This window comes from Corvus kubaryi, unplaced genomic scaffold, assembly GCF_017639235.1.
Source record: "Corvus kubaryi isolate FWS band 111438036 unplaced genomic scaffold, C.kubaryi_AGA036_p1.0 138, whole genome shotgun sequence".
NCBI lineage: Eukaryota > Metazoa > Chordata > Aves > Passeriformes > Corvidae > Corvus > Corvus kubaryi.
This window is the reverse complement of record NW_024580672.1, coordinates 5,300,671-5,314,227: the sequence shown is the minus strand read 5'-3', so window position 1 is coordinate 5,314,227 and position 13,557 is coordinate 5,300,671. Positions and strand designations below refer to the sequence as shown.

Below are 13,557 nucleotides of genomic sequence, written 5' to 3'. Positions count from 1 at the left end.
CTGCTGTTTTCCATGGAGCAGCATTTGGTGCTTGTCCCACCTCTGCAGCCTACAGCAGTGTGGGGACAGCACGGGAAGTGGGGACCTTTGGTTCCCATTGACTTGGGCTCAGGCCTCACTGCAGGCTTGGATTGTGGTCAGCTGCTTCTTACATCAGGTCTTCAGCACTGGGTATTTATTTTCTGAATTATGTTTGAGTTTTCCACAGCTGTGTTTCAAGTTTCATAAGCACCCAAATATATTTGCAAACACACTGTAAAATTTCTTGTTAACCTGTACAGCAGATTTAAAAGGTGAGTGGGCATTCATTTCCCTAGCAACTAAGTGTATTAATAAATTTTTCAAGGACAAATGGAAATTGCATTATTCTCATGAACGCAAAGTTTTGTGCAGGCAGAAGAACAAATCCCAGCTACTGTAAGGTGAAAGCCACTGAATGCCAGAGACCAAAATTTTCTCCAGAGCTGATGCCTAATGTGGCATGCGTTCTTGGGAAATAGCGATCATCATTCTTGCTGTTTGCAGATTAAAAGCCAAATGTAGACTCTATCTCACATAACAAACATACAACAAGAAAATAATTCAACAGCTCCAGCTTCAGTCACACAGTTCATGAAATCCTGCTAAAATGATGTAGTCGCTATCACAAGCTGGGTGTTAGTTGCACCAGGCAGTGCTACACATTTTTTTTCGTAGCAAGTGTTAATTAACCTTGTCGTTTTCGGGCGCAGAGCTGCGCAGTACATTTCCCGCAGGCAGACTGAGGCAGCGGGCAGCGCTGTTTCCATCAGGGCAATGGAAATGCCCGAGAGGCAGCGCTTGCGCCCGGTTCGCTGCCCTTGAGGGGAAGGGGCTGCAGGCTGCAGGCACGCGGGGAGGCACGGGGCCCGGCAACGAGACGATCCTTTCTGTTCTCTGTAGTGGGTCTTTCACCCGCCTGTGCTCCCAGCTCCCAGGGATGTCCGAGAGCCTTGGAAAGGGACAGGAGGCGAAGGGCAGCGGAGCCCCCTGCAGTCTCCGCCCGCGCGGGAGCGCTCCCGCCGCCGCCGCCGCCGCTCCCTCCCTCCCTCTCTATGGTCCTCTGCCCTCCGCCTCCGCCCTCCGCTTCCGGCGTTGCCGTGGGTGCGCAGCTTCCGCTTCTGGCTTCCTCGGTCCGGGTTCTCCGGCGGAGGCGGCGATGGCGGCGGCCTCGTCCTCCTCCTCCTCCTCCTCCTCCTCCTCCTCCTCTTCCTCCTCTTCTTCTTCTTCTTCCTCCTCCTCCTCCTGCTCCTCCTCGGCGGCGGCCGCGGGCTGCCGGGAGGGCCCGGCAGTGGCGGCAGGGCCCGGCTGGAGCGACTCCCAGTTCCGCCACTACTCCTTCGAGACGCGGCCCATCCCGCGGCTCAGACACAGCGACCCCCGCGCCGAGGAGCTCATCGAGAACGAGGTGAGGGGGGTCCCGGGCGCAGTCACCTCCTCATCCCGGCCCTGTCCCTCCGGGGTACCGCGTTGTCTCCGTTGTAGCCGCTGTCCCGCTCCTCTTTGCTGTAGTGGACAGTTTTCTTCGACACTACAGCGTTGAGTTGTGAAATTTGCAGGAAAAGTTTGTTTTAAGCCCTTTGTTGTCGGGATGGAAGTCGTTGGAACGTTGTGTAAAACCATGGACACGTATTGGTTGTTTTTTAGTACGAGCAGCCACAGGTGTAAAGGTTGCTTTGCAGTGGTGGCTCTTGTATTGGTTCTGTACCAGCTCAGTCTTGCTTTGGTAGGTTTGGTAGTTGGGTTTTTTAAGAAAAGTCTTCAAGAAGGGACGTTGTGCATGCACAGTTTGGGAACGCAGCACTGCCATCCTTGGTTAGGTTGCTTACTGCTGGTAGATGAGGAGGTAGGCGATGTCCTTTGTGTTCCTTTTGTAATGGTTCTTTTTTTGCTGTAGAAGAGATGGTTTTTTGATGGCTGGTTATTTGCAATCCTCTGAGAACAGAGATGAGTTCTATTTCTGGATTCAGAGGTATCTTCTTGCTGGCATTTACCCCTTCACAGCTGAAGCTGGAAGTGACCAGCCAGAATCTACTGTGTCTCCTGGCTACATGGCAGGACCAAGCAGGCCCAGAAGTGTTGCCAGCTAATGTTTGTCTGATCTCGCTGATAGAGATGGGCTGAGTAGATAGTGCCATCTGTCCCACTGCTACCAGGAGCTTGCTGTAACCCCAGGCCACCACTTTCTTAGAACTTTCTATCATATCTTGTTTGTTTTTCTCCCCAGAACAAGGTATCTGTTTACTTCAAATGCCTTTTCCAATTCCCCATTTTGAAAGGGAGGTCGTGTGGGTGCAATAGTGAATGTGTTCCTTAAGTTCAAGTGGTCCTTGAATCAATAAACTTCCTGTTTCTCTCCAGGAGCCGGTGGTGCTGACAGATACAAATCTGGTTTATCCTGCTCTGAAATGGGACCTGGACTACCTCCAGGAAAACATTGGTAATGGGGACTTCTCAGTGTACAGTGCCAGCACACACAAGTTTTTGTACTACGATGAGAAGAAAATGGCCAATTTTAAGAACTTCAAACCCAAGTCAAGTAGGGAAGAGATGAAGTTTGCCGAGTTTGTGGACAGACTCAAAGAAATACAACAAAAAGGGAGTGCTGAGAGGTAAGCGATATATGGAGTGTGGAGGTTTCTCTGTTTCTTCAGGCCTAAGTAGGGGCTAAGTTTCTCTTCAGTGAGTGTTGATGATTAAAGTGTCTTGAACTTTTTAAACTGTTTGTTTGTTTCACTTTATTAGCCTTGCTTTTCCTGCAGGGCTTCTAGTTGACATCAGCCTTGTTACCTGATTAAAAAAGTCATACCAAAAAAACTGTTCACGCTGGCTGCAGGAATTTTTTTTTTTTCCCCCTCCTCTGTGTGAGGCAGTGTTTGTATAGAGAAAGAATTAAGCTTCACTTTCTTTTGGCAGACTGTGGTATTGGTAGAGAAGCTTGTTATCTGATAAAAAGGTACAGGCTATGACATTCAGGCTTTCCCACAGAATCCCAAGGCAGTTGGAGCTAACGCTCTTTGGGAAATACGAGGCCAGGTTGTGCATGTGCTGTGTACTGGTGGTGATGGCCTGTGCCACTAACAGAGCTGTAAGTTACTGAGAGGACTTTCAGGTGGACATGGAATATAACTATCACCAGCTGTACTTAAACCCTCAGTTAGTGTTTTCAGTTGCAGCCCTCTAAAAAGACTTACAGATGCTTAATTGTGTCTTAATTGGAAGCAACACTGTACCCATGCCCACTTGTCATCTGTACCTTTCTCTTTTCTCAGCTTTGAGTGTGTTTGTTCCAAGAGAGAAGGCAGTCCTTACTCTTAAAAATGCGTTTTCTTCCAGCATTGCAGACAGTAGTCTGTAATACTATGACTGTTGTTACAGATGCTTGATTCCTCTGATCCTCTATGTCTAAATGTAAACATGGCTTTAAGTAACTTGATACTGAAATGTGCAGGCTCTCCTGAGTCCTCTTTTTGCCTCATGTACTTCTGCTGGAAGAGGTAATTGATGTTGCAGGTTAGTTAGAAGGGGTGGCATTCATCTAGGGATTAGACATGAACATAATTTGATATTTGATGATGGCCAGTCCGTTTAGAGTTTCCCCCTCCTGCCCTGCAAGAGGGTTGTTCTGGATTAAAATTATCTTTTTCTCTTGTAATCGTTCAAGCTGAACTGATTTCTGTTCTATTCTGTACTGGGAACCTTTCTGCAAAGTTTGGGGACTTTTTGAAACTGTTTCCTTCCACAGGTATTTAAGGTGTGTAGTGATAGAGCGGAATCTCTAGGAAGTACGTCTCTGTTTTGAAATCTTTCTGAAGAGACAGAGGTATGTATGTCTGTGTTCATGACAGAGCTTAATACCTAATTTCTGCTTGTCTCTTGGACGATTCAGGCTATATCTACAGCAAACACTGAATGACACAGTTGGAAGGAAGATTGTGGTGGATTTCCTTGGCTTCAACTGGAACTGGATTAACAAGCAGCAAGGGAAACGTGGCTGGGGTCAACTGACTTCTAACTTGCTTCTTATTGGCATGGAAGGTAAATAGCTTCCTCAGATTGGAGAGGAAAGGGAGAAGATTGGGTCAGCAGTTCCATATTTCAGTTCCAGAAGGTCTTTCAAATGGATTTTCCCCTAGTTTCTATGTGTTCCTTCAGAGGAGGTAGTTTAAAGCTTTGGGTTGGGAGGGGACTGATGTCACAATTTAACTTGGGTTATAAAGAGGAAACAAGGAAAGGCATAGCCTGTATCTTGCCAGGCATGTACTGTAAATGCCTGAATGTAATGTGCCTGTGGAAAGGCTCTGTGTGATGCTTGTGGGACTGTGTTTCCAGTAACTGCTAATCATATCCTGGGACCTTTTACTGTTTGCATGCTTCAGGTGCTGTAGATTTAAAAATCTTGGAGTCTGCAGATTAAAAATGCAGAAAGGTTTGCAATTTGACCAGCGTTAGACTTCTGGGCTTTTCTGAGTATGTCCAATGTCTGCCCAGGAGGAAATCTGATTATTTTGTGAAGCCTTTTTTCTTATTGGAGCTGGTGCACTGTGAGGAGGAATTCTCTTTTCATTAAGACCTGACGTTTTTGTCTTGAAAGGCTAGAGAACAGTGGGAATGTTGAAGATGGGTAAATTCTAAAAGTATCTGGGTAGAATAGAATTGCAAATCCATGTGGAGCCTGACTTAGAGGCAGGTGCCTTAGAAGACAGAGGTACCACTAGCCTGTTTGCAAGGAGAACGTTCTTTTAGAAAGTAGTCTCAGTAACTGGGTAAGAAATGTACACCATTTTGTGAAGTGGGAGGGCCTATAATCAATGTGGCCAACATATCTAATTATAATTGTTCAATTACACAACTTGGATGTTTTTTCCCTTTTGCAGCAAGTCATATGCAATCTACAGTAGTTTGTCTTTGCCACTTGTTTTAGTAGCTGAGAGAACTTATTATAAAAACAGTGGACCATCACTTCCTTACAGGCCATATAATCACTAAAATCCTATTAATAGGTTTTGCACAAGAACCAAAGAATTGTCTTGAGCCAGCATGTGCTAGAAAAAGGAATGTCTTTACAGCAGCATGTGATTGTATGATCTATTTAATGAAGTTACGGGGTTAACTGTTATCTTAATTCTTGCAAGCCAAGAGAGTAATATCTGAATTGGCAAACAGCCTGGGAAGCAGTTGTGAGGGGTACAAAATGCCCCATTGTATTTAAAGATTTGATTAAATTTAAGATCTAGTGGCAACAGTCAAGCACTGTTAATCAGACTTGAGCGGGTGCTATTGGGAGCTCTGGTGAGAGAGATTGTTTACTTGTTTTCTTGCAAAACTTCTAAGACTTTTTTCCAAATCTGACTGTTAAGCTCCTTTTCTCTAGACTAATAATTTTTGATAGTCCGTTCCACAACTTCTCATTTAAACAAAGTGTTTTATGAAGAAGCTTCCTGTCAACATTCACCATCTGCTGTTCATTGGAACAAGCTGGAAATCCTTATCCTGTAGAGCATAAGTTGCTGAATATGGATTTAGAATGGAAATTAAGTGGAGTAGCAACAGCTCAATAAAGGCTGACTGATAGTGTGATCAGTTTGTAACATTCCTGTAGTCATTTTCCTTGTTTAGTTTCTGAATATGTGGGAGTGTATTTTCTGTCTTTAGCAAGGAATGTAACTTGCTTCTCTCTTTCATACCTGTACATGAGAGTGTCTTGATTATCTTTTCTCTCTGTGTAGGGAATGTGACACCAGCTCATTATGATGAGCAACAGAACTTCTTTGCTCAGATTAAGGGTTACAAGAGGTGTATCCTGTTTCCTCCTGATCAGTTTGAATGCCTCTACCCTTATCCTGTGCACCATCCGTGCGACAGACAGAGCCAGGTGAGAGTAGCAGATCTTTTCTCTGCTCCATGCCAGAAATGGGCATTTGTAAAGATGCTAGGTGGGAGGAAGCTGCAGTGGAGTTAAAGCTGCAAAACACTTGCTGAGCTTTTGCAAAACCTCTGTTCAGATCTGTTAAGTGGTGGCTGCGTTGGTGGATGGACTGGTGGTTTTCTGTTTGTGTCTGGTCCCAACTCGCAAGTGCTAGGGCCATAAAAATCTTCTTACTGATAGCACAACGGGGCTGCAGTTGCTGCCTTCTCTGTTCTGTTTCATTGATCACTTGGTCAAACACAGGTTTGCTGACAGACAAATTGCAAGATTCCTACCTAAATAGTACTTGGAGGGTACTGCAGGACCTCGCAATGAAGTTAAGATACAAATGGGAGTGTAAAAGCCATGTAGGGAAGACCAGGATGATTTGACACTGAGAGCCAATAGTGAGGACTGTTATTGCAGGAAGTTCTTCTGAGTTTCTTGATGTTTTCTTCTATTAGGTGGACTTTGACAATCCTGACTATGAGAAGTTTCCGAACTTCCGGAATGTGGTTGGCTATGAGACGGTGGTGGGTCCTGGGGACGTGCTGTACATACCTATGTACTGGTAAGAACGATGGCAGGAGTGCACCGTGATAAAAAACAGAGGTTTAAAAGGTTTCCTGCTAATTAGTGTTGGTTTGGCTCTTAGAGTATTTTGTTTTGACTTCTCCAGCAACCATGATATTTTCTGTGATATCTTGGACCGGTATGTTTCTAATTCCTGTCTGTTGGATGGGAACAGTAATTCTCCCTGACACCGCATTAATTGTACGTGTACTCAATAACATGTGTGAGAAAAAGATCTATATTTAAATAAGGAGAGCTTTCCAGAAGTTTTGAGGTCTTGATGAGGGAGGTATAGGGCAAGGCTTGTCTAGTGCTGTTTGAATTCATCATCCAAGGTATTTCACTATAAGCTACAGCAATAGTTTCTTTTCTTTTTTTTTGTGTGATTTCCATGCAGGTGGCACCACATTGAGTCTCTCCTGAATGGAGGGATTACCATCACTGTGAACTTCTGGTACAAAGTGAGTATAAGCACCTTCCAGCACAGCTTGGATAGCTCCATCCCAGAGGGTTTTTTCAGGTAGAGATGTATTGGCACACTTTGTCAATATGAGAACTTCATGGCACCAAGTCCTTTGCTTCTGGAAGCTACTTTTTCCTCTTTTGAGTTGTGTATGTGAAGAACTGGGTGACTGGGAGAAGGTGGAACAAGCTGCCAATACAGGAAGCATGCAAATGAGCTCATTTTGGTATTTCAGGGTGCCCCAACCCCAAAGAGAATTGAGTATCCATTAAAGGCTCATCAGAAAGTGGCGATAATGAGGAACATTGAGAAGATGCTGGGAGAAGCCTTAGGAAATCCACAGGAGGTATGGAAAAGAACCATGTGGTCACTGCTGTTGAAATCGTTAAGGCATAATGCAAAACTTGAGATGACAGCTACTTGGCTCTGCAGGTGCCACAGTGAGGGTGGGAGAAAGCAGGATTGCTCTTTTGCTATGCATGGTTCTTCCTCTAGTCTTCAGAAGGTCATTTACTTACAAAAAGGCAAGCTCTTAAAATTACAATTCTGGAAAGGACCACTACAATGAAGTAGTTGTTCTTGTATGTGGGAAAAAGTGTACTTTGGCTTTGGGCACTGCCAGGAAAATGTTGTTCCCAAACACTTCTTAGCCTTCTGTGCAGCAATGATACCCATTATTTGCAATAAAAAGGAAACTCTTTTACCTGTTGAATCCAAGTCTCGTAAATAACAGAAATCTCCTCTATTAAGTCCTGTGCTTCTTCTTCAACATGTGTCTTGCTCATCTCTGAATTCTTTGCAATCTTAACCAACTGGTACATGTAAAAAAAACCCCTGAGGTACTAAGTCTAAAAGACTTGAGGTACTAAGAGTATGCCTTTAAAGATCTGATCATCTGAAAGTGGAAATGGGGGTTGAGGATAGAAATGTTTCCATGGTCCATAATCCTTACCACTGTTCAGAAACTCCTCTTTAGCCTCTCCCATGAGATTATTTTACTGCCATAGCATGCTGAATTTCCCTCTGTGATTAGGCAGTGCTGAGATGTGGAAGTGGTCTTGACTGAAAAAAAAACTTTAGCAAAATCATCAGTCCTAGCTCCCCTTCTTACTGACCCCAAGGACCAGAGAGGATTCAGTGAGTGAGAATGTTCCTTCTCTGCCCTGAAAAAAGCAACTCCTGATGACTATTGGCTCCCTTTAATAGCGTTTACTTAGAAATCACAAATGCTGTGTGGGAAGTAAAAATGTTTCAAGGATGTTTCCACCCTGGATGGAATGTTTTGGTGTCGCTTGAAGTCGGTTGTTGGCAGAGAACCCTGCAATTTTGATAGGGTATTTTAAGAATGTGTTTGTGGGTGTCCCAGTGTTTTATCGCTACTTTGGAAGTGATTAAGTGTATCTTGGGCTCTGTGATGCAGAGGGAGCAGGCTCTGCACTGCCATTTGTGTGTAACTGTCCTGGCTAATGATCTGTTTTTGCTTTTAACAGGTGGGTCCCTTGTTGAATATGATGATTAAGGGCCGGTATGACTAATGCCTGGTGCCCGTGGCTGATGTTGGAGCTGCTTTGTTCACAAGCAATGGAAGATACTGAGCGCTAGTATTGCACGCAGCACTTAACAGACTGATGGGTTTCCTGGCCTATCCCGGCCCCCACTACAATAAAGGGGCTACTGGAACTGCAAAACCATTAGTACCCTATTCATCCTCCACTCTCATCTAACTGAACCTCCCAAGAAAGAGTCTGCACTTATTGGAAGCTGGATTCGTGCTCACTAACTTGTTTATTTTCTTCCCTCTGCCCTGTTTGCCACAAGGAGCATGGCTTCTGGCGCTCGGATGTGTTACTTCAGGGTTTTCAGGCATATGAAGAAGAGCTTGAAGGATAACCAGGAGCAATATTGTTTCCTCAGCCTCATGGGGCTTGGACCTCCTGGCTGGGTTTGTGTGTTGGTGCCTGCAGTAGATACAGGGTGGGAAATGTTAGGTTTCGCAGTCCTCTGTTGTTAGAGGACCTGTCCCTGCTCAGCTCTGGCACCTTTTCGTATTAATGGAAATGAACATGTGAGATGGCCTGTGTGTGTTGAGCAACTGGACGAATGATTCAGTTAGTTCAACCTAAGACACCTACACTTTGGATGTAGTGCAGGGTAGAGATCAGAATGAATTTATCTAGTGTGTGAGCACCAAATCCAATGCTCTCCAAATAACATCTGTCTTGTATGAGTCTAGATAAATCTCCTTTCTGACAGCTTTTTCTGGGGAGTGAAGGCTTCTCTCCTGCTCTTCTGAAGCTGCAGTGTGGTTAAAAGGGGATGTAGCATTATGAAGGGAGATGCATAAATGCCAGGGCACTCTCCAAGTCTTGAATGATTAAGCCACATTTTTAAATTAAATTTCCAACGGATGCTGAGCTCAGCTGTCAAAACACAGTGTCAAATAGGTACAGAGCCTCACTTCTCCCCAGCAGGGGTACTGGCTCCTCAGACTAACACAGGAAAGTGCCCTTTTTACTGAAACTGCAAGAACTCAAGTGTGTGTGGCTGCGCACGTTTGTGTGATTTTGTGTGGCTCCTGTCCAACAGATAAATCCATGCCAGTGTGTGGTTCTCTTCCTTGTACAGTTACGTGAAAGAGTTCAGGACTTTTTGTTTAAATGTGATTAAGTTTATCTTGATCCTTTTTGTGTTCTGGGACTTGACATGACAGACTGGGAAGTGACAAGACCAGAGCACAGGAACCAGATAAGTCTCTGTTTGAGTCCTCAGTAATCACTCTGAAGAATAATTTTGCTTTCCTCCTCTTCCATGCAGAAGCCTTAGGCTCATGTGGAAGCTGGCTTTTTATTCCCTGAGGTGTGCTGCACTGCTGTCCCTTGTTTGGGGGGTGGTGCAAAGGTCTTGTATTTTTGATGCGGTTGTAATGGGTCCCAAGAGCTAGAGGTGGAAGAAGCTGTTTCATAGCCCATGTATCTCATCCCAGAAAGTGGAGAATTTGTGTTGTTGAGACTTCCCAGTGTTTTGCCTGTTGTGCTGGGCTTGTTCTGATGTGGGTTCTGATAAAAGTGTAACATGCTACTTGAGAAGTGCTCCATCTTTGGCCTCAGGTCCCATCTTTTGCTGGGGCAGCTCATGCACCACTTGCAGTGGGCTTGTCTTTCACAAAGGTGAAAGGCTTCTCAAACAGGAGGTCCTGAGGCAAGTTTTCTGGCTACTTTACTGGTCAGAATAAATGAAGTGTAATTGGCAGCTACAGGGTCCTTGTTCAAGAAGCATGTGTCACTGAGTAGTCTGATTGCCATGTTGCAGGCTCTCCAGAGCTGTGCTTAGATCCAGACGAAGGTCACTCAGCTGGATGCTTATCAATGCTCAGCCTTTGGACAACTGGGGAAGAAGGCTAAGCTCCTGACTGGCCAAAAGCAAGGCCTTCCCAGGAATCTTGGGCACGTGCCCTTTGGTCAAAGATGCTCAGATGAAATCCCATTTCTGTGCTATTTATTCAGCACATGGTGGTCCTCAGTACTGCTTGTTAGACACCATCAACTCTTGAAGCTCAGGGTGGGAATTCATATCCCATGTGGAGAGAGAATGGTACTTAGAGAACTTTAGGATCCTTTTTTTTTTCTTTTATTTGCCAAAGGTCTAACTTTTAAAGTGTCTGAAGAGGTTTTGCTGCACTTGACTTTGTGAAAGCTCATTTACAATGCACTGATGGACTGACTCCCCCGCCTTCCCTTTTCACCTTGTGCTTTCAATGCCCCTTGCCATGGTATTGGGAAGCTGTGTGTTCTCTGCTAGGGGTGTGTGTGCAGGGGGTGGGGTGTGACAAACACATGGTACCTTCTGAAGTGTAGTTCTTAAATACAACCAATGTTGAACAACAGAATGGTGTGGCTTTTATTTTGTGAGTGGCTGTGTAGAAGAGCTCCATAAGGACATGTGCGTATAAAGCTACCTTTCAGCCCTTCTGACAACTCCACTTGTGTTCCTCGCTGGTGAAAGCTGTTGCATTATTGTGTGTCTTCACAACTTTCTCCATACTACTTGCATGAGCCTGAAAGGGAAAGCTGGTGGGAAGGGAAAAATTCCTCTCCTTGCTGACCTGAATGGTGTCACCATACTCTTGTCACTGACTGGGTGATGGAGCAAACTACATAACCAGGCCTAATGAACTCAATTAATTGTCAAGGAGATTTTGGGGGCAAGCTTCCTGTGTGTACCTGTGCTGTATGTTAGCAGCCTTGGGAGATGGAGTCCTCTCTACCTGGTAGACACTGGTTATTTTATGGCAATATTAACTCTACAGCAATCTTGGAATCTAACCATTAGTGAAATGTTGACTAATTCTGAACAAATGTCTAAGATGTAATAAAATAGGGAAGAATTGAATAGTAGGTGAGAGATGTTGGGGTGGTGGGAGAGAGAGAGAGAGATGTCTCAGCCTGGGCTGCCCGAAATGGCATTCTCTCCTCGCACCCTTGGGGGACGGGGCAAATGTGAAGGGAGTATGAAAGCCAGGTGCAGAAAGTCTGACTGTGGGTGCTCACCCTTCCATGCTGTGCCTGCTGGGATCATCATCTGAACACCCTTGCTTCTGTTCCACTGAACTTTGAGATCTGCTATGTCTGATCCTGTAGTCTTTCTGCTCTGCACTTGCCTCTTGGGTAACATACAGCTGGTGTCACAATGCTCAGAAATGTTTCAGGTTGTGCAAAGAGCAGAGGAAACTGAGGGATGAGAACTCTCATTTGAAAACTAGGTCAGAGTCCAAGATTTTTCACTTGTATTTGTAGTCTTTTTCTTGTGTTCTTTTATTAACTTAGGTCCCTTAATACCTTTCTTCTCTTTTTTTTTTTTTTTTCTCCTCATGTCCCTTTTCCTTAAAAAGTGGGATTCTTCTAAAGAGAATTCTTAATCCTTGTAAATCACGGATGCAGGATCTTGCCTGTGTAAAGAGAAGTGCATGGGTTTTTGAACTGATGCACTTGTTCACCCCCTTGTTGATCAGGGTCATGCTCAGCTTAGGGAAATTTGGAGTGATAAATCACCTCTAAGGTAAAGCCAAGAGGTGAGGATCAGGCCAGGTTTGAGGAGTTATCAGGCACAGCTGCAGTGCAGGGGCAGTCTAACTCTGGGGGGGAAGGGGGACACCCTTGGCATCAAAGCAGCTCTTGAGAGAGAGAGAGGGGCAGGCCTGGGCTGAGACTTCTTTTGTTTGCAACGGTTCTTACCAATGACCAAGCTGACCTTGAACACAATCAACTGTGCCTTAAAGCCCTAGAATGGGGGTAGTGCACACAGGGTCTCAACAGTCTCCTGGCAGGCCTTTGCTGATGCATGGTCTCAGCTGTGGAAGCAGAGCAGCAACTGCAGCAGAGGTACTGCCTTTGCTCATGTGTTTTCATGCTTAGAGAAATGCATCTCTGCCACCTGTGTGTGAGGAGCTTCCTTGCACTCTTGCTTATGGTTTTCACTTTCTGTTCCTGTTTTGGAACAGAAAGCACCTCTCCCATCAATGTCCTTGGAAGCCCTGAAGCCACCATCTTTCCTGGGCAGTTCTCTGCATTGGTGCTGCCTAGAAGGAAAGGGAAAGATGCTGTTACTGTGACAAACACATGCAAAGTAAGTTCTAAATACTGCCTTGAAAAGTCAAATATTTGTTGCAAGCAGAGGACTAATTGTGGGGGGAGGGAGCGGAAGTCGAGGCTCTTGGAGTGTAAGTGGAACAGATGCCTGGACGCCTTGGGGAAACGCAGCTTTCCTCTACAAATCAGAGCTTTAAATTACAAGGCTTTTACCAACGAGAACAGTTGTGGGAAGTCGTCTGCTCTCATTTGCGTAATGGCTTCTGTCACTGGTGATTAGACACAGGATGAAGGAAAAGAAATTTGACAATTAGGAATGAGCGATCATTAATCAGAATCTTTGTTAGAAGGAGGGAAGGGGGGGAGAATATCCCACAAACAATGGAGGCAGCCACCAGAGCCACAGTGAAGTCCACAAGATGCATAACTAAGTGTTCCTGTTGCTCCACAGAGCCCTCTCTGCCTAGGTACAGGGCAGCAAACAGGGTTTTGGCTGGGTTGGAAAGCTTGGGGAGGACGGCAGCGAGGCAAAATCCTTCCAGTCCTGTTCAGTGATTCTCAGATACCTACTTAGTAAGGGAGAGAGCATATCTGGGAGAGCAGTCCTTCCCCTACTGACACCTTGCACTTCCATCTCAGTGCCTGGCCACAAACTGACAGCAAATTACACGGAAATTATGTCTTAAATTTTCTGTCTCTCCACTTCTTGCATGCAGTTTCTCGTGTGGAATAGAGCAGGCAGGGACCTTGACTGGCATGCAGAAAGCTTAGGATGGGCAACATGAAAGCAGTTTCAGGCTCTTTTCCTGATAATGTCATTTTCTACAAGAGCAAGAAGGAACCTGATGGACTGCATGACAGGTAAAGAAAATGCAGTGGTGACTTCTCTGTGTCTGTCATTTGCTGTCTTACCTCATCATCCAGTGATGCACAATCCAGTATATGCATTTGTTTGGGTTTTGTGGACTTTGATCAAATTATCAGTACATATGACATCTATGTTACCTGTT

At 45.1% G+C, this 13,557-nt stretch overlaps 1 protein-coding gene across 1 annotated transcript; it reads left to right on the top strand.

Moving 5' to 3' along the window:
* Nucleotides 1–1,110: 1,110 nt before the first annotated feature.
* Nucleotides 1,111–10,845, top strand: HIF1AN (hypoxia inducible factor 1 subunit alpha inhibitor). Its single transcript, XM_042018791.1, has 8 exons — nucleotides 1,111–1,426; nucleotides 2,380–2,630; nucleotides 3,908–4,056; nucleotides 5,748–5,893; nucleotides 6,391–6,497; nucleotides 6,897–6,960; nucleotides 7,198–7,308; nucleotides 8,453–10,845. Exons 1-8 carry the CDS (start codon nucleotides 1,178–1,180, stop codon nucleotides 8,495–8,497), a joined length of 1,122 nt encoding a protein of 373 aa, XP_041874725.1. The 5' UTR covers nucleotides 1,111–1,177; the 3' UTR covers nucleotides 8,498–10,845.
* The last annotated feature ends 2,712 nt before the right edge of the window (nucleotides 10,846–13,557 follow it).